The 20,783-nt window shown below is 42.8% G+C and overlaps 2 protein-coding genes across 8 annotated transcripts in view; both read left to right on the top strand.

Moving 5' to 3' along the window:
• LOC136629067 (zinc finger protein 585A-like) overlaps positions 1–20,783 on the top strand; it is a 243,278-nt gene that overhangs the window by 8,614 nt on the left and 213,881 nt on the right. The gene's annotated exons all lie outside the window — the stretch shown is intronic.
• Positions 1–20,783, top strand: part of LOC136628993 (oocyte zinc finger protein XlCOF7.1-like) — a 129,226-nt gene that overhangs the window by 64,787 nt on the left and 43,656 nt on the right. For 2 of the 7 annotated variants that reach the window (XM_066605083.1, XM_066605088.1), the window contains 2 exons: positions 6,721–6,823; positions 7,935–9,948. The exons of 3 other annotated variants lie outside the window; for them this stretch is intronic. In XM_066605083.1, coding sequence (XP_066461180.1) covers positions 6,721–6,823; positions 7,935–9,598 — 1,767 coding nt within the window. In that variant the 3' untranslated portion in view covers positions 9,599–9,948. Of the gene's footprint in view, positions 1–6,720; positions 6,824–7,934; positions 9,949–20,783 lie in introns of those variants that run through there. 2 more of the 7 variants (XM_066605084.1, XM_066605081.1) reach the window with 1 other exon arrangement.

Genomic DNA, 20,783 nt, shown 5'->3' with positions numbered 1-20,783 from the left:
TAATCACCATTCACTATTTCATTCCCTGTGCTGAATCTCCCTTTCCAGTTTTTATAAAGGCGCATGCTTCAATTACACTGCCCAACGATGAATTTGTGTTCCAGCTCAAAATTAGCGTATTATACGTATTTCCATCTGCTGAATTCAAAAATCACCATAAAAAGGACCGATTAGCTGTTGCTCTGGAGATACAGTGACATGTCATTTTTTTAGAGTTTGCATTTTTATTTTGTGTCAATTATTTTTGGGGGGAGGTGTCACACCTCTCAACTGACATAACACAATGTTCTCCATGTTTGTAGGTTATAAGCATAATAAGTGTTGCTATGACTGAGTTTCATATTGTTGCTGGTTTTCTTTTTTTCAGAATTTCTGGTTTTGGAGTGCTTTTAAAGTGTAAAATTTGCTATATCAAAATGCCACGAAAATGTGTAAATTTAGTGAATAATTTGTTACATTTATGGTAAAATAACATTTTTGTCACAGAAACGCAATCTGACACCTCTTGGAAGACTGCCTATCATCATTTGGTATGAAGGTAGGGGACCAGGATAAGCCATGGGCTCCACATATGTGTTGCAACTCTTATTCAGTTAAACTATGAAAATGGCTGAAAAATAAAAAATGATCTATTGCTTTTGCTGTGCCTATGGCTTGGCAGGAGCCTACAAACCATACAGATGACCGCTATTTCTGCTTAACTCCGTCTATAAAGGCAGGATTGTCAATGAAGAAAACAGGAACAGTACAATAACTGAATCTTCCATCTGCTATTCGACCTATTCCACATTCAGATAGTTTACCAGTTCCTACTCCACCCCAACATTATGAGCTTGAAGTAGAAAATAAAGTGTGGGAAAAGAAGAACCCAACAAGCCTTCCACATCCCATGACCCTGACTTTGAAGTAAAAGGTGATACACCACACAGACTGAGTCAAGCGGAATTGAGTGATATCATTCAAGACCTTGACTTGTTAAAGGAGAAGGCAGAACTTCTAGAGTCAGTAAATTCTGTGGCAAGCTAAAAGTTATCGCTGTACTCTTAGAAATGCAACGGGGGTCCACTAAATACTGTTGCTTTTTACGTATGTGGAACAGTAGAGATAGGAAATCACATTACATTTTAGCGGACTGGCCTGCAAAAAAACTTGACTCTATTGAGAAAAATGTTGTTGCCAAGCCTTTCATAGACCCAAAAGATGTTCTTCTTCCACCCCTTCGTATAAAGCTGGGTTTAATGAAAAATGTCAAAGGCATGAACCAGGAAGGACAGGCATTTAAGACAAATTTCCTAAATTGAGTGATGCAAAGATTAAGGAAGGTATTTTTGTTGGGCCACAAATTTGGCAACTTGTAAAGGATCCTGCGTTTTACCAAGTTTTGGAGGGAAAAGACAAGGAATCTTGGCAAGCCTTAAAGGGAGCTATTCATGGATTCTTAGGCAACAAAAGAGATAACTACTCTCAGTCGGTGACAGGATTTTTGGAAAAATATCATCAACTCGGATGTAACATGTCGCTTAAAATCTTTTTCTCCACTCCCACCTAGACATTTTCCCTCCTAGTTGTGGAGCTGTCAGTGAGGAATACGGAGAAAGATTCCACCAGGATATTTCTGTAATGGAACAAAGATATCAGGGCCGTTGGAATGAAGCAATGCTTGTGGATTACTGCTGGTCTGTGTGTAGGGATGCTCCAGAACTCACTTACAAGAGTCAAGCCAAAACTATCTCATGAAGTCACCACATGATTTTCTTCACATCGAACCACCTGCCAGGAATTCTTCCATCGATTTAAAACTCTTAGAATGTAACTATCATTAAAAGAAAATTCAAATGCACTTTTAATGTTGTTAGCATATGTCATTAAAATGTATCATTTTATCTTAATCCGTTAAAATAACACACTTCCGCCTATTGTATATCACAGAAACTAGAGCTAATAAAAAATTTTTTTGTCGTATTCGTTTTTCTCACCCCAAAATTAGTAAGATTTGACTAATGAAGTTAAAACATTTCAAAATATTTTTTTGTTGGCCAGTGTTATAATTCAAATCTATTATAATTTAATTGATTATCATTGGTTGAAGAAACAAACACAATAAGAATATGCAAGATAAGGAATTTAGATGCCAGGCAAACACATGCAAGCGCAAGAGGCTCATACATGATTAACTTCTCAAAACACAAAAGTACAGTAATTATAAACAATAAGTTGTTTAGAGAGAATATTTTGAAACCTGTGAAAACATGGAGAAGCACGTCGGCTTAACCTGCCAGCCAGAGCCCTGCCCTCGGTTATTCACTCAAGGCTTTTTGAGTTACTTTAATATCCATAAATCCTCTAAAAGAGGACAAATGAATATAATGAAAAGAGGCATAGAAGATGGCTACTAGAGATGAGCGAGCATACTCGTCCGAGCTTGATGCTCGTTCGAGTATTAGGGTGCTCGAGATGCTCATTACTCGAGACGAGCACCACGCGGTACTCGTCTCGATTAAACGAGCACTGACAATTGAATTCAATGGAGCCGGCAATACAGCCGGCTCCATTGAAAGCAATGGCCTGCCGGCGAGCGCGGGATGAATTGTCGGGAAGGGCTTAAATATATAAGCCCTTCCCTGCAATTCATCCAGAAATGTGTAAAAAAAAAAAAAAAAATATATATATATATATATATATATATATATATATATATACTCACCTTTTCCCGGCAGAACAATGTTAGCCCATTGAATTCAATGGAGCCGTCAATACAGCCGGCTCCATTAAAAGCAATGGGCTGTCGGCGATCGCGGGATGAATTGTCGGGAAAGGGTTAAATATATAAGCCCTTCCCTGCAATTCATCCAGAAATGTATAAAAATGGAATATATATATATATATACTCACCTGGTCCCGGCAGACGGAGTTCAGCGCGGCCAGCGGCAGTCCTCCTGAACTGCTCTGAACAGCTGTGAGTAGTATTCAGCAGCCGGGGATTTAAAATCCCCGCCTGCTGAATGAGCTGCTTCTAATTGGTCACAGCCTGACCAATCAGAGGCAGATTCCACTCACACACCCATTCATGAATTTATGAATGGGTGTGTGACTGCTGCCTCTGATTGACTCAGTGGGACCAATCAGATGAGAGGCAGCAGTCACTCAGGTCTTCAACCTGCACATGGAAGGAAATGCAGCACCACTTATTGGATTGCAATATTCTTACAAGTCAAGTTCTGGATTTTTGCAAAGTTTTAAAGAGAAAAAAAAATTATGATTTCGGAAGAGGACATCCCTCTTGACCTCCTTCAGACCTTTCATATTCTCCACTCATGCAAGAATCCCGGGCTGAGGCTCATTCTATTCTTGAGGGTATCAAACATGACCATAAATTTGTACTCCCAAATTCTTCTGTGATGCTACGATTTAAAATATCCCTTCAGTATAATAACTCTCATCTGCTCTATGCTGTGTCCCTGCCCACAAAAATGTTTTGCCACAGTTAGTACAGTCTTTCCCTCTTCAATTGAGTGGCGATGAGATGTCATCCTGGCTCTCAGTTTTTGTCCTGTTTCCCCAATATAAAGCCCCCGACAGGACATTTACTGCACAGGATCAGGTACACAAAATCGGGCGTGGAACATGTGAATGTTCCCATTATCTTATAGTCCTGCTGTGTGTTGGGGATCCGTATCCTGTTCGCAGTCAGTACATGTGAGCCTGTCTTGCAGCTCCATAACTTACAGGGACAAGTTCTTTTTTGTGTGTCAGAGGGCAATGCACTCCTGGTTATACAGTTTCTTAAATTAGGAGGTTGCCTATAACCCAGTGAGGGAAGGGTCCGGGAATATGGTTTTCAGACGGTCATTCTTGTGTAGGGTATGATGGAGTTTGTTTACAGTCTTCCTTAGTACCTCTGGCTGTGAATTGTAGGTCACTACTAGAGGTACACATCCATTTTTTCTTTCTCCTTGTATTGGAGTAGTTGATTTCTGGGTATCCTGGTGGCTCTGGTGATTTGGTCATCAATTGAGCCCCGATTTAAAAATGTCTTTTTGATATTGTATAAATCTTCCTAAAAAAGGATAAAATAGGTCAGCACTTCCCAATAGAAATCTATAGGTGCACCTTAACCCTTTGCAATCCAATTTTGAATTTAGGGTTTCCTAGGGGGCTTTCTCTTTCTGCCATTATACAATGGCGCCATCTGCTGGCTAGAGCCAGTACTGTCGTATGGGACATGCTGGAGAGGCCCCTGACAACAGAGCGGCCAATAATATACAGTAAGAATACCCTGCTGAATGTCTTCCAAAATCGGAGCTGTACAGCCTTCAATCAGAATGTCTTCAGACGTCAGACAGTGGATTGGAAAGGGTTAAACAATGGTTGCAACATACAATAGAAGCAGAAACCAGAGTGGCAACAGCATGCGAAATACATATACCTCAGAAGTATACATACCTATAATAAATACTCTAATGGCCTAATGCTAATGCCAGGTGGTTTTAAATGTATGCATTATTTAATGGGGTTAGAGTATTCATTATAGGTTTGTATAGCTCTGTGCATTTTGTGTGCTGTTACCACTCTTTGGTTTCTGCCTCTATTGTATGATGATGAATGTCTTGATGTGTTTGGGATGGGTATGTGGGTTTATCAACCCGTTTCCGGTATAGGGGTGTCTGTATTTAGTTGTTTGCAATTTTTATGGTGGTGTCCAAAAAGTTGATTTCTGTATATGAGTAGCTTAATGGTAGGTTTATGGTGTTGGTCCAGATGATTATGATGTCATCAATGTAGCGGAAGTAAGCCAATGGTGGGGCAGGAAGCCAAAAGGTCACTCTCCAGTTTTGCCATGAAAACGTTAGCATACAGTCCCTGTAAATTGCAGGAATATCTCTGTCAAAAGAGAAAAAATTGTGTGTAAGGATGAATCTAGTGAGTTGTAACACTGATTCAGAGTTTACCCCATTTGGCCTCAAGGTGTGCTTGGCAGGCAGTCAGTCCATCTTTGTGTGGGCTGTTAGTATATAAGTACTTCAAAGCATGGTGGCCAGGATGGTGCCATCGGGGAAGGGATCTACGGTTGACAGTTTGTTCAGTAGGTCCGTGGAGTCCTGAAAGTAGCTGGCTGTATTGGTTGTATTCCTCACCTGTGGTTTGAGGACACCTTCTACTCATTCTGAAATTTTTTCAGTGAGGGTTCCCACACCGGAGATAATTGGCCTCGCTGGGTTGCCAGCTTTGTGTAGTTTGTGAAGCATTTGGAATACTCCAACCCTGGGGTTCTCCGGTAGCAAGTCCAGAAGTTTTGTGGAGGCCACAAATGGGCTTTTGATGGCTCACATGTACTGACTGCGGACAGGATATGGATCCCTAACACACAGCAGGACTATCCCGGAAACATTACATGTTCCACGTCCAATGTTGTGTACCTCATTCTGTGCAGTAAATGTCCTGTGGGGGGCTTTACAGTGGGGAAACAGGACAAAAACTGAGAGCCAGGATGAGATCTCATTGCCATTCAATTAAAGAGGGAAAGACTGTACTAACTGTGGCAAGACATTTTTGTGGTCAGGGACACAGCATAGAGCAGATGAGAGTTATTATACTGAAGGGCAATTTCAAGCTGGAGCATCACAGAAGAATTTGGGAGTACAAATTTATGGTCATGTTTGATACCCCTTAGGGCCGGCTTCACACGAGCGTGACGGGCTCCGCCGCGGAATATTCTGCAGTGAAGCCCGTCACGGCGCCCCCCCCAGAGACCCCAAACTTACCAGCGGAAGATAGCGTGAAGACGCTTCCCCGCCCACCGCTGTCGCGTCATGTGACACGCCCACCGCGTGATATGACGCGGCGGCGGTAGGCGGGAAAGCGTTTTCACGCTATCTTCCGCTGTGTTACAGCGGGAGATAGCATGAACGGACGGCTTCCATTGACTGCAATGGAAGCCGTCAGCGCGTACACCCGCGGCAAATAGAGCATGCTGCGGGTGAGGACGGGAGATTTCACGGTGCGAAATCCCGCGGTGGAATTCCACATCGTGAGCAGTGAGCTATTAGGTTCAATAGAACCTAATAGCAGGGGGCAACGCAGCGGATTTTTGCCGCGAATTTACGCGGCGTAAATCCGTTCGTGGGAAGGAGGCCTATGAATGGAATGAACTTCAGCTAGGGATTCTTGCATGAGTGAAAAATGTGAAAGATCTGAAGGAGGTCAAGAGGGATCTCCTCCGAATAATTTTTTTTTTCTCTTTTAAAAATTTTAAAAATTAAGAACTTGACTTGTAATAATGCTGCCATCCAATAAGTGGTGCTGTATCTTCTTCCATGTGCAGGTTGAAGGAGAGATAAGACACATCATTAAACTGGACTGAGTGCAAAACAGTCTCAAATTTCTGTGTGAACATTTATTTAGAGAAAGATGAATGTGTTCTCCTCCACTCTTCATCCAGTTCTCCTTCAGCCTCTCCCTGTTCCTGGACACATCTCTCTCGGCCTTGCTAAGATTTTAGCGTAATATCTAACCAAGCTTCAGTAAGGTCCATATTAAGTTTTTTGCATTATGGCATTGTATAGAATTAGTATGCATATAAAAATAGAATTAGTATACATATAAAAAAGACACATAGCTGTGTGTGTGTGTGTATATAATTATATATATATCATTATGTCATAAAACATCCCACACGACTTCTCCAACCGTCTGCTGACTTCTACAATATTTGTCTCACAGCTTTTGTATCCAGATGAAGATCTGACCCATATTAATACTACAGAGACAAATGTGAGGGGCGATCAGCGGTGTAAAGAGGAGATGCCTACAGGTAACCGCCCAGGTGAGTAGTAACCACTAAATACAGCAGAGATGAGTCCCAGATTCTCCTCGGTCACCGGCTGCAGATAGTTATGTAGATTTATAAGCTCTGGGATCTGTCAGATTTTCCGCTGTATATTCCCCCATTCAGCCGGAGTACAAACTAAATATGGCTGACAATGTGATATGTTATAGGAGATAACACAGGATGGGCATTTATAATATGGATGGGGAATATATGTGGGAGTCTTTCTTCATCATCTGCTGTAGTACTAAGCAGGTAAAAGTGCCCAATTTTCAGTTCAAAACCAATAGCTGCTATTAGTCTCCTATGATAATACTATGTGAAAACGCAATAGAACATGAAGCCATGGACCCAGAATTTGGAGGTTTGAGGGTTACTGCTGTGTGTGTCAAGAATGACATTGTCAACATTTTGATCAACATCAGGAATAGAAGGAAAAATATAAAGAAGATGGCTTTCATTTTACCAGAAGACGGCATCTGCTAATCCGGTATCTGAGCTGAAGGCTTCGTTTGTAGACTCTGGCATTGATCCAGCACCAAATAATGGACAACATACTGTAGCATACTGCACTGTCTTGTCCAGGACATATCAGCGGGCATGCCTGAAGTCGGATGGACCACATTGTAGGCAGTTAAAATGGCTTGTGGTAGATTTGGCACTTTTTTGTTTTGTATTGTTAGCCCTCTAATACGGGTCTAAAAAAATAAGGTTGCAAGGGAGAACTGGTTGCCGAACATCATGATCTACTGGTCCTCGCTCTACAACTGTTTTGCCATTGCTGTTTTTAGTGAGTTAATAACTGCGTTTTGCCACCTGACTTGTAGTACTGAAATGTTTCTTAACAAATCTAATCCTCTTTATATACCGCATACATATTCTGCAGCACTTTACATCACTTGACGTTTTAGGTTCTGTCTGGGCTTTCAATTTTTAAATTCTTTTGATAGCATGTTTTTTGAAGTATGGGAGGAAACCAATGCAAGCACAGGAAGAACATACAAACTCAATGCAGATGTTGTCCATAGTGATAACCATGAAGCTACTGTGCTGTCTAATAATATCAATATAACTTGTGAAATAGTAAAATCAGTTTTATGCTTGGCAGATGATAGTACCGGGATCTCAGAGGGACTGATAACTGCAGATTGTAAAGCAGAAGATTGTGGCATCACACAATATACAAATGAAGAAACTGCCATTATCCTAGATGTGCCCTCAGCCCTTCATAGCAAAGATCCATCATCTGATCCTCTTATACAGGTTCCATCTTCAGATTCATCACAGACTGATAAGGAAAATCACAGCATGGGAAAACATGAAAGAGCTCACACAGGGGAGAAGCCATATTCATGTCCAGAATGTGGGAAATATTTTACAAGGAAATCAAGTCTTGTTTCACATCAGAGACATCACACAGGAGAGAAGAAATTTTCATGTTCTGAATGTGGGAAATGTTTTACAAGGAAATCAGATCTTGTAACACATAAGAGAATTCACAGGAGAGAGAAGCGATTTTCATGTTCAGAATGTGGAAAATGTTTTATAAACAAATTCTATTTTGTTATACATAAGAGAATTCATACAGGAGAGAAGCCATTTTCATGTTCAGAGTGTGGGAAGTGTTTTACAAGGAAATCGGTTCATCTTACACATATGAGAATGCACACAGCAGAGAAAAGATTTTCATGTTCAGAATGTGGGAAATGTTTTTTAAGGAAATCAAGTCTTGTTACACATAAGAGAATTCACACAGGGGAGAAACCATTTTCATGTTCAGAATGTGGGAAATGTTTTGCAGTGAAATCACATCTTATTACACATAAGAGAATTCACACAGGAGAGAAACCATTTTCATGTTCAGAATGTGGGAAATGCTTTTCAAGGAAATCAATTCTTGAAACACATCAGATAAGTCACACAGGAGTGAAGCCATTTTCATGTTCAGAATGTGGGAAATGTTTTTCAAGGAAATCGATTCTTGTTACACATAGGAGAACTCACACAGGGGAGAAGCCATTGTCATGTTCAGAATGTGGGAAATGTTTTACAAGCAAATCGGCTCTTGTTGCACATAACAGAATTCACACTGGGGAGAAGCCATTTTCATGTTCAGAATGTGGGAAATGTTTTACAAGGAAATCAGATTATCTTACACATATGAGAATACACACAGGAGAGAAAAGATTTTCATGTTCAGAATGTGGGAAATGTTTTTTAAGGAAATCAGATTATCTTACACATATGAGAATACACACAGGAGAGAAAAGATTTTCATGTTCAGAATGTGGGAAATGTTTTTTAAGGAAATCAATTCTTGTTACACATAAGAGAATTCACACAGGGGAGAAACCATTTTCATGTTCAGAATGTGGGAAATGTTTTGCATTGAAATCACATCTTATTACACATAAGAGAATTCACACAGGAGAGAAACCATTTTCATGTTCAGAATGTGGGAAATGCTTTTCAAGGAAATCAATTCTTGAAACACATCAGATAAGTCACACAGGAGTGAAGCCATTTTCATGTTCAGAATGTGGGAAAGGTTTTACAAGGAAACAACATCTAGTCACACATAAAAGAATTCACACAGGAGAGAGGCCATTTTCATGTTCAGAATGTGGGAAATGTTTTCAAAGGAAATCACATCTTATTTCACATCTGAAAATTCACACAGGGGAGAAGCCATTTTCATGTTCAGAATGTGGGAAATGTTTTATTCAGAAAACAAATCTTGTAAGACATGCGAGAAGTCACACACAGAATTAGCCATTTTCTTTAACTCATGTTACTTACAAATTGTAAAAAGAAGTATAGCAGCTACTAAGTGACGTCTTATGCAATAAAAACAGTAAAGTATGTAATTACCAATGAACATCTGTTATTCAAAAAGCAAATATACTTCAGATAACCTGCCGTATAAATCGTCATATCTTTCACATTAACCTCTTAGTGGCGAGCCTGTTTTGTGGTTTAAGGAAGAAGTGATTGTTATGGTGGCATTGCAAGAGCCATTACTCATGGAAAACCATACTAAGGCTTGCTCTTTTGGGACAAGTTGTCCTTTTGAATGGCAACTGGGGCACATGTCCTATTTTGTATAACTTTTATAAAAAACCTCTCAGAAATTCCACCATTGTTTTGGCTTTTGTGTTTATGGCATTCACCATTCAGTAATCGTAACACAATCTTCTATCTGTATCTGCATGATTACATAAAGAAAAACAATTGAATCTGCATCACCGCTTCCTAAGGTCCATAACCTTTTTATTTTTGTGGTAATGCAGTTATATGAGGTCTTGTTTTATGCGAGGACAGTTATAGTTTTTATTGGTATTAGTTTGAGGTACATGTGACTTTTTGACAACTTTTTATTGTGTTTTTTGGAAGAGAAACGAAAAGACAAATAGCAATTCTGGCGTTAGTTTCTACAATTATTTTTACTGTGCTCATCCTGCGCGATAAATAACAAAATATTTAAATTGTCTGGGTCGTAGTGGATGCAGTAATATCTATTTTGTGTTGCTTTTTAAAATTTTCATTTGGTATTTTATCCATTTAAGAAGGGTTTTGTGGGAAAAATGCTTTCTTAAAACAGTTTTTTTCCTTTTAAATTACACTATGTTTAGTCCCTCAAGGGGACTCAAAGATGCAATAGTTTGATTGCTATGATAGTACATTAAATTACCTATGTAGTGCATTCTACCAAGCCTATGACAGCAGCCTATTAGACTCCACCGGAGGTGGGGTCTAATAGGTTGAGTTGCATAGCAAAAAATAGAGGCCTTCGTCAGGCTTCTGTCTGCCATGGGAACACATTGGCACTTTGTAATTGTGCTGTGGGGGCTGATGGCTGACAGAAAGTGCCCTCTTCTGCTGTCATCTGCTTACATGCTGCAGTTGTTATTGATTGTGGCATGTAATGGTTTTAACTGGCAGGATCTGAGGTTTCTCCGCTATTGGCTGTTTAAGCTGTCTGGCTGGCAGTTATCAGCCAAGCCACTGCCTTAAAAAGATATATATGCAAATTAAAAGCCCTTTAGTGAGGTCAGTGTTCCCTACCAGTGGTTTGATGGTAGAAGGTGTCCTCAAAGTACTGGTGAGGAATACAACCAGCCACTTTCAGGTCACCACGGACCTACTGAACAAACTCACCTGTAGGTCCTTTCCCCAATGGCTCCATCCTGGCCACCATGGATTTGGAGTCCATATAATCTAACATCCCACACAGGGATGGACTGACCACCTGCCAAACACACCTTAAGGCCAATGGGAGTCACCTCTGAATCAGTGTTACAACTCACAAGATTCATCATCAAACACAATTATTTCTCCTTTGGCAAAGAGATATTTCTGCAACTCACTGGAATGGCGATGGGCAGTAAAATGGAACCGCAATATGCCAATCTTTTCATGGCAAAACTGGAGAGTGACTTTCTAGCCCACTGTCCCTGGAAACTATTGGCCTACTTCTGCAAGATTGATGACATCATAATCATCTGGACCAACATTGAACAAAAACTCACAAAATTGCATGAGGAATTCAATGCCTAAAAATTATATGGAAAAGCAATTTATCGCCCACATACCTCAAATGGGATAGTTACTCTCTTAAGCACATCGAAAAGTCCATTGACTACAGCCAGGGCATCAGAAATAATTGGATTTGCTCCAACACAACAAACAGCAACATTTATACAATATAAGCAGAAACCAAAGAGTGGCAACAGCACGCAAAATACATTTCCTATCAGAGGTATACATACCTGTAATAAATACTCTAACCACATTAAATAATGCATACATATATACATTTAAAACAACCTGGCATTAGCATTAAGCCATTAGGGTATTTATTATAGGTATGTATCATAGTAACATAGTTCGTAAGGCTAAATGAAGACAATGTCCATCTAGTCCAGCCTGTCTAGCCTCCTGTTTTTTTGATCCAGAGGAAGGCAAAAAACCCCAAGAGCAGAAGCCAATTAGCCCTTTTGGGGAAAAAATTCCTTCCCGACTCCCTAATGGCAATCAGACTGTTCCCTGGATCAACCCCTAATAGTTCTTACCTGCCTGTATACCCGGATAATATATTTTGCATGCTGTTGCCAATCTTTCGTTTCTGCTTCTATTGTATGTTGCAGCCATGGTTTAATATGCACCTATAGATTTCTATTGGGAAGTGCTGACCTATTTTATCCTTTTTTTAGGTACATTTATACAATCTCAAAAAGACATTTTTAAGTCTTGGCTACTGTCCCAGCTCAGTTGATGACCAAATCACCAGAGCCACCAGGATACCCAGGAATCAACTATTCCAATACAAGGAGAAAGAAAAAAACAGTAGTGTATGTCTAGTAGTGACCTACAACTCCCAGCTAGAGCTACAATGGAAAACTGCCAGGAAACTCCTTCATACCTTACACAAGGACGCATGCCTGAAAACCATATTCTCGGAACCCTCCCCTTCTCTGTTACAGGCAACCTCCATATGTGATGAACGTTCTAATCAGGAGTGCATTGCCCTCTAACACACAAAAATGAACTTATCCCTGTAAGGTAAGGAGCTACAAGACCTGCTCACATATACTGACCACGGACAGGATACGGATCCCCAACACACAGCAGGACTATAAGATCCCGGGGACATTCACATGTTCCACATCCAATATTGTATACCTGATCCTGTGCAGTGAATGTACTGTTGGGGGAGTTTATATTGGGGAAACAGGACAAAAGCAGAAAGCCAGGAATCTCATCACGACACAGAGAGGGGAAGACTGAATTACCTGTGGCAAAACATTTTTGTGGTTACGGACACAACATAGAGAAGATGGGAGTTATCAGACTGAAAGGCAACTTCAAATCACTGCGTCACAGAAGGATTTGGGATTATAAATGTTTTGGGGACATTTTTGATACTCTCTAGAATGCAATCAACCTCAGAACGAGGTTCTTGCATCAGTGGAGAATATAAAAGGTTTGAAGGAGGTCAAGATGGGTGTCCTTAAGGAGAACACCCAGGGGGTGAGTGAGTTGGGAGATAGCATCTTTGCCGAGGAGAGCACCCAGAAGGGGTGTGTGAAGGCTCCTGGTGGGTGAGTGGGTCGGGAGATAGCATCATCTCTGCCCGAGGAGAGCACCCAGAAGGGGTGTGTGGAGGCACCTGGGGAGTGAGTGGGTTGGGGGATAGCATCATCTCTGCCCGAGGAGAGCACCCAGAAGGAATGCTATTCCCAATCATTGTTTTACACACTGAGTAAAAACTCATACATTGATGTGAAGGAATGCTGACATCCAATAGGTGGCTCTGCAGGGGTATTGTTCCATATTCCTTGTTTGCAGATCTGAGGGAGAGATTTTACTTTACTTTCACATTCCTTGTCACTGGACTTATTATTTTTTTAAAGAAACGTTTATTGGGCATTCTCATACAATATAATACAAACATGCATAGGTAGAGAGATCGGCAGATCAGAACTTTTGTACTCCTCCCGTCCTTTGTAATTACATATACCCTTTTATTTATTTTCCCCCCAAAACAGAACCGAAGATTCACAACCTGGGAAATAGTAACTAAAACATAAAAACAAGGTTTTACCCACAACACGACCGTCATTACAGCAAACATTCAATATCCCTGCACATAGTGAGGACTAGAAAAAGAAAAACCTCCAAATTTCCCCTTGGCCAAGAACCTAGTCAGATATGCCTGATGCAGTATTAGGGCAGTCAACCCACTGGCCCCATATTTTAGCAATTTGGTGGGGCAGCCTCAGGCCACATATGTCAACTTATAGAGGGATGACCCCATTCACTTCATGCTTCCAAGCAGCCCTAGTAGGTTTTTTTGATGTTTCCAGTTAAGCAATATACCTTTTTTGCATTAAAGAACAGCAATTTATATAAAGTTCGTGTTACTGTGTCAACTGGAATGTCCTCCACAAAGCCAAAGAGACAAATTTTAGAATGCAGGATGGGTGAGGCCCCTAGGTGCGCTTCCATAAACTCAAGGACGTCTCTCCAATAGGTCTGCAGAACATGGCATTCCCAAACCATATTCATGATTGTGCGTGCACTTCTCAATCATCTTGGGCAGTCTGCATTGGGGATTAGGCCCAGGGTACACAAACGGGTGGGAGTATAGTAGATTCTAAGTAGGAACTTGACTTGGATTAACCTGTCCCTTGCAATGATCTAGGGCAGTCCTGAGCTGGCCAAAAAGCCATCCCGGTCATCCGAGTCTAGGTTCGGTATGTCCAAGCCCCACTTTTCAAGAGCCCCGTTCTTCAGTGAGGCAAGACCCCTTGTCAGTTGTCTATAAAAGCAGGATAGTGGCAATAATCCTCTCAAACTTTGTTCAGGACTTACTATTCTACGCTCAAGCCCCACCACTGGGTTGTAATCAGTAGAAGACAGCCACCACCCTGCCCATACCAGCTGAATAGCTAGGTAGTAGTAGTGAAAGTGGGAGAGAGCTAGCCTGCCTCCCTCCATGGGCAGACAGAGAGTTTCTAGTTTAATTCTCAGGGTGAATCTTCTCTACAGTATACAGAGTAGTATCTTTCAGAGAGTCGTAAAGAACGTTTTAGGCTTTAAAATAGGTGTAGTCTGGAATACATATAGAAATTTGGGTAATAGCTTCATTTTGATTAAGTTTATGCGACCTACTAGTGTCAGTGGGAGTGAAGCCCATCAGGTTGCCATAACTCCTGCCCACTCCAACAGTGGGGCAAGGTGGTCTGCATAGAAATGGTCAGCAGACTTTTGCACTACTATCCCAAGGTAGGTAACTCTGTGAGCTCACGATCCCAATCTCCCTACTCATCTCCTTCTGTAAGCCCAGAAAAACAGAGACCTCTTCTCTCCCCCTCATCTAGCCCGCATCAACAGCTAACCATTACAGATGAAGACCTGATTAAAAATGAACCTTCATCCAACCTCCCAGCTTTGGAGGACTTCATCAAAAATATGATGCTGGCCCTGCTTGGATCCTTGCAAAAGGATATCAAAGCTCTTTCCACCACATTTAATAGCTCCATACAGGAACTAGAAATGCGCACTGACCACATTTAGACCAAAATAGGCGAAATTACAGCCTCTCACAACAATTTAATAGACGCTCACTATACTCTAGAGGAAGAGATAGAATCTATTAAAAACAAGCTGACCGACTTTGACGACAGAAGTAGAAGGAATAACGTCAAATTCAGAGGCATACCAGAAAACGTAAATCAAGCAGATTTAAAAAGCTCTCTCACTAAACTAATAAAGACCATTCTTCCTAACTCTACGAAACAAGACTGTATTATCGACAGAGCTCATAGACTGGTAAAACCGAGCTTTCTGCCAGATTCTATTCCACGTGATGTGATCGCAAGATTACATTTTTTCTACATAAAAGAAGAATTGATGATGACCTCAAGAAACTCCGGTCCTCTTCCATCTCTATATGCTAACATTAGCCTCTTCACAGACTAGTCGCAATCCACAATCCGAGCTAGGAAAGCCTTTTCTCAGGTGACCGCTGCTCTTCGATCTCCCAAAATCCCTTATAAATGGGGTTTTCCAACAAAAATACAAATTCATAAGAACAACACAATGCATATAATATCATCTCTAGAAGCAGGAGAAAAAAATCTTATCAAAATGGGACATTTTGCTCCCAGAAAACCCACAAATGGCTAAACCTCAAAGAACCCAAAAGGCTTTCAATCGCCGCACACTGCCAACTTACTCCCCCACGAGGAGAACAACTCAACCCCGAATGAATCCCTGATGAACTAATCTGCTGGTTTATTCAAGATGTGTGAGTAAAACGAAAGGCTTTAAACTGCAAGGCGAACTTTCCATCCCCCAAATGTGCCAGGTTTTAATACCCTATGAAGTATGAAGAAATTAGAGTGGCCAAACATGGCAGAGTTGCACCATGCCCAGGACCTTGGCCTCTGCCCACACCCTCAACTAACGTGGGCATAAAGCGAACTCGGATTCTGGTACATCTAAGCACCAGCACAATTCAACAACCCATTCTTAAACAAACGATTGCCTTGAAGCAGGAGGTGTCGCAAAAGTTGCCACCGCAGGTATGCATTGACCCTGTGAAAGTCTCATTAAATCAGTTACGGTTCCTTTGACCGCTCCAAAGACTGCATGAACCGTGAAGAAATTGCAGTGGGCAAAGCTGGACAATTCCTTCTGTGTATGTGTCAGATAGCTGTACAATGCTATGGGAAACTGTTGTGCACCCACAGTATAGGCGAACTCCTGAAACCTTTCTGTAGCAAGAGTATTGGCAAACCCCTGAAACATTGCTGTAGCAAGAGTATAGGTGAACCCCTAAAACATTTCTGTAGCAATAGTATTGGCAAACCCCTGAAACATTGCTGTAGCAAGAAATAAAACAATAGCGCTCCAGAGGATGGGAAGAGAGAAAGAGTAAAGAAGATATGAAAAAGAACTCACCCGACGACACCGGGCCAATATAAATAAGAGGCTCCGGTATGTCACGGTCCAATATAGCATATCACTCTGAATGGGTGTCTGGGTATTTCCACCAGGTATAGCAATATGCACTGGTCATGTACGACATCCTCAGGAGAGCATCATGGTGGATTCCAAGGATGAAAATAGCACCCACGGAATAAAACGTAGCAAAGTACAAACAAAAAGTTACCAGCGCTCCAGTGCCAATGTGTAGGAAAACAAGATGACACAGATTTTTTAAAAGGAAAAAAGATCCACTTACTTCACAGGGGGGTCTTGAAAATGGCACCCCTGAATCCCAGAATGCAGGCAATATCGTAGGCGCAGTAAGGCAAAGATGATTTATTAGATGCAACGCGTTTCGGCTTGATCACAGGCCTTTCTCAAACATAATAAGCAAAAAAAAGTACAATATTTATGGCTAATACATACGTCCTATTGGTTCAATGACTCCATTAGCCGTCCATTCAGGGAACGCTGTTTGGGCCCTTTCTGATGACATCATGGCCCGACGAGGCCCGTGGAATGCAGTGCTGCGCTCCATGGGGTTCCCGAGTAGCACTGCCAGAAATGTTAGAAATGCCAGAAACTGTCAGAAATGACATGGTATCGGTTTTTTTTCAAGTTATCAGCTAGAAGGGAGGAGCGAAGAGACGCTACACTCCCCGGCCTCCAGAATACCATAGGCCAGCCAGCGTGATCAGTGGAGCGCAATGCTGCGCTCCACGGAGATGTCATGTGACAACGTCCCCGCGTCATGATGAAGCTGCTTAATACGTAGTCACGTGACCATGCTAATGGCTCTAGAGGAGGAAATACATGAATGGTGGAACGCATAACTGGTAAAATTGGTATACCAAGAGTAAACCCCTGAAAAATCGGTATACCCCTGAAAAATTGTTGTACTGAGAGTACAGGCAAGCACACTTGAGAAATTTATTTACTAAGAGTATAGGCGAAGCCTGGAAAAATTGGTTTGCTATGAGTATAGGCGAAAGAATGAAAAAGTGGTTTGCTGTGAGTATAGGCGAAGGCCAGAAAAATTTGTTTGCTATGAATTTGGCCGAAGCCCGGAAATATTGGTTTGCTCTGAAAAATCAAGAGTACAGGTGTACGCGTGAAAAATTGGTTTACCCACGGTACAGATGAAACCCAGAAACATTTTTTAAAGATAGAGCTCGTAGTTGCTTACTTTGCAAACAGAGCCTGGAGGCCACACTCCAAAAAAATTTGTTTTAACAGAGCCTTTTGGCCCTCTAAAAAATTGGCTGTTCAGCGTGCTGACATGCTGGTTTAGGAGGAGGAGGAAGATCAGAGAGGGATAGACCAAGCTGCTTCTCCCCTTTTTGGGGGATAGAGGGTGCATGGTTCCCCTGTTCCAGCTGAAAAAATCTTTATGTTCCGCTGCTTTCTACCGCTGGAGAAGTCTGGGGAAATCCAGCCTTTGTTCATCTTAATTAGTGTAAGCCTGTCAGTCGACAGGTGGGTACGCTTATCCAAGATGATCCCCCCCAGCAGCACTAAACACCCCCCTCTGATAAGATGGGCAGGGCAGGCCAACACCTCCAAGGTGTACAGCGCAAGTTCGTGCTACGTGTCCAGCTTTGACACCCAATAGTTGTATGTAGCAGAGGGATCACAGAGGATATTGGTACGCTCAGCAATGTACTCCCTGACCATCCTTTTACAGTGTTCTCTCCGGCTCAGCCTAGACTGGGGAGTGGTGACACAGTCTGGCTGGGGAGCCTTAAAACTAGCAAAGGCCTTCAAGAGTGTTCCCCTGCCTGCACTGGACATGCTGCCTGATTCCCCGCACCTTCCCTGCTACTTGGCCCACTGAAGTACATCCTATACCGATAGCATTGTCAGATGGGAACCTTAGCATTAGCTTTTCCACCAGGGCCTTGTGGTATTGCATCACTCTCGTACTCCTTTCTACTTCGGGAATGAGAAAGGAAAGGTTCTCCTTATACCGTGGGTCAAGAAGGGTGAACACCCAATAATCCTGGTTGACCAGAATGCGTCTAACGCGAGGGTCACGGGAGCAGCTTAACATGAAGTCAGCCATGTGTGCCAGAGTCCCAGTACTCAACACATCGCTGTCCTCACTAGGAGGATGACTTTTATGATCCTCCGTCCTCTTCTTCAGCCCATACATGCTGAACAGATGTGAGGGAAGTAGCATGGGTACCCTCTGCAGTGTGGGCAGCAGTCTCTTCCCCCTCCTCCTCCTCCTCCTCCCCCTCCTCCAATACGCGCTGCTCCAGGTGTGAGGGTGGTCTGGCTATCAAGCGACATACTGTCATCCCCCATCTCCTGTTCTAACCGCAAAGCATCAGCCTTTATGCTTAGCACCAAACTTCTCAGCAGGCAAAGCAGCGGGATGGTTACACTGATAATGGCCACGTCGCCGCTCACCATGTGTGTAGGCTCCTCAAAGTTTCCTAGCACCTGACAGATGTCTACCATCCATGCCCACTCCTTTGTGAAGAACTGCGGAGGCTGACTACCACTCCATCTGCCATGTTGCAGCTGGTATTCTACTCTGGCTCTACGCTGCTCGTACAGCCTGGCCAACATGTGCAACGTAGAATTCCAGCACGTGGGCATGTCGCACAGCAGTCAGTGCACTGGCAGATGGAAGCGCTGTTGCAGTTTCCTGAAGGTGGCAGCATCCGTGATAGGCTTCCTGAAATGGGCGCACACGCGACGACGCACCTTGCTCAGCAGATCAGACAAATGGGGGTAGTTTTTCAGAAACCGCTGAACCACCAGATTGAACACGTGCACCAGGCTTGACATGTGTGTTAATCTGCCAAGCTGCAGAGCTGCCACCAGGTGACGGTCATTATCACAGACGACCATGCCTGGTTGGAGGTTCAGCGGCAAAAGCCACTGCTCGGTCTGCTCTGTCAAACCCTGCAACAGCTCTTGGGCGATGTGCCTCTTCTCTTGCAAGCTGAGTAGTTTCAGCACTGCCTGCTGACGCTTGCCCACCGCAGTGCTGCAGCGCCTCGAGCTACCGACTGCCGGCGACATGCTCACACATCGTAATTGAGAGGTGGAGGGGGTGGGGAAGAAGGAAGGTGTTTAGAGGAGGTGGCATAATACGCCAGAGAAACCTTCACCGAAGTAGGACTGCAATCTTCGGTGTGGGTAGCACGTGAGCGTGACTTGGTCCCAACCTCCACCAAGTTCACCCAATGTGCCGTCAGGGAGATCTAGTGTCCCTGCCCGCCAGCACTTGTTCAAGTGTCCATGGTTAAGTGGACCTTCTCAGTAACCGCGTTGGTGAGGGCACGGTTTATGTTGCGTGAGACGTGCTGGTGTAGGGCAGGGACAGCACAGCGGGAAAAATAATGGCAACTGGGAACCAAGTACCGAGGGACCGCCGCCGCCATCATGTTGCAGATAGCCTCCGTTTCCACTAGCCTGTATGGCAGCATCTCCAGGCTGAGTAGTTTTGCGATATGCATGTTTAAAGATTGTGCATGCAGGTGGGTTGCTGCATATTTCCGCTTGTGTTCCAACGATTGGGTTAGCGACAGCTGAACGCTATGCTGGGACACATTGGTGGAGGCAGTGGAGGACCGTGGAGCTGAGGGTGTGGGTGCAGGCCACAGTAAACATCCAGATAAATGGGAACTCGGATTATGGTGAATAAAACCTTCTCTTTATTCGAAAATGTGCTTCATAAAACCAAAGAACATGAAGGATGCGTTTCAACCCACTCTGAGCCTTGATCACCTCTTGTATTGCATCACTACCTGTTTGCTTAAATAACTTATCTAATTAAAAACAACAGCTGATTGTTAACCCCTTATGAACTGAATGATTATTTTGTTGTCCCGTTTCCTTTAGGGCAGCAACATTCTTATTCGATAAATACATCATATAATTTCATGATTAGAGGATATATTAAGAAAATGTATATCAAGATCATATCAATTAATTATATATCTGAAGGGATATTATGTGAAGAATAATATGATACATTTCTTAAAGGGGTTGTCCCGTGAAAGCAAGTGGGGTTATGCACTTCTGTATGGCCATATTAATGCACTTTGTAATATACATCGTGCATTAAATATGAGCCATATAGAAGTTATACACTTCCCCCCTCCGGTGTTGACGTCCCTGTCTCCATGGCGCCGACTAAAGCTGCTTCTTAGTCGCACGAACAGTCGCGCTTGCGCACCGCAGGATTCTTTTTCTGTCTCTCTCCGGGCTCACGAGCTGCGTGCTGGCTCCTCCCTCTTCTCCATGTCATCATAGCTCCTCCTCCGTCACGTGTTGCTGATCAGCCAATGAGGTGGCTGTATCGGCAGTGGAACGCAAGACAGGAGAAGAAAATCCATGGTGCACCAAGGGAGAAGACCCGCGGTGCACCATGGGAGAAAACCGCGGTGCATCCTTGGGAAAGGACCGGCGGCCATCTTCAAAAGAAGAAAAGAAGAAGCTGCAGAAC

The sequence above is a fragment of the Eleutherodactylus coqui genome, chromosome 5, assembly GCF_035609145.1.
Source record: "Eleutherodactylus coqui strain aEleCoq1 chromosome 5, aEleCoq1.hap1, whole genome shotgun sequence".
In the NCBI taxonomy this organism is placed as follows: domain Eukaryota; kingdom Metazoa; phylum Chordata; class Amphibia; order Anura; family Eleutherodactylidae; genus Eleutherodactylus; species Eleutherodactylus coqui.
The sequence above is the reverse complement of the archived record's forward strand: the minus strand, read 5'-3'. Positions and strand labels throughout refer to the sequence as shown.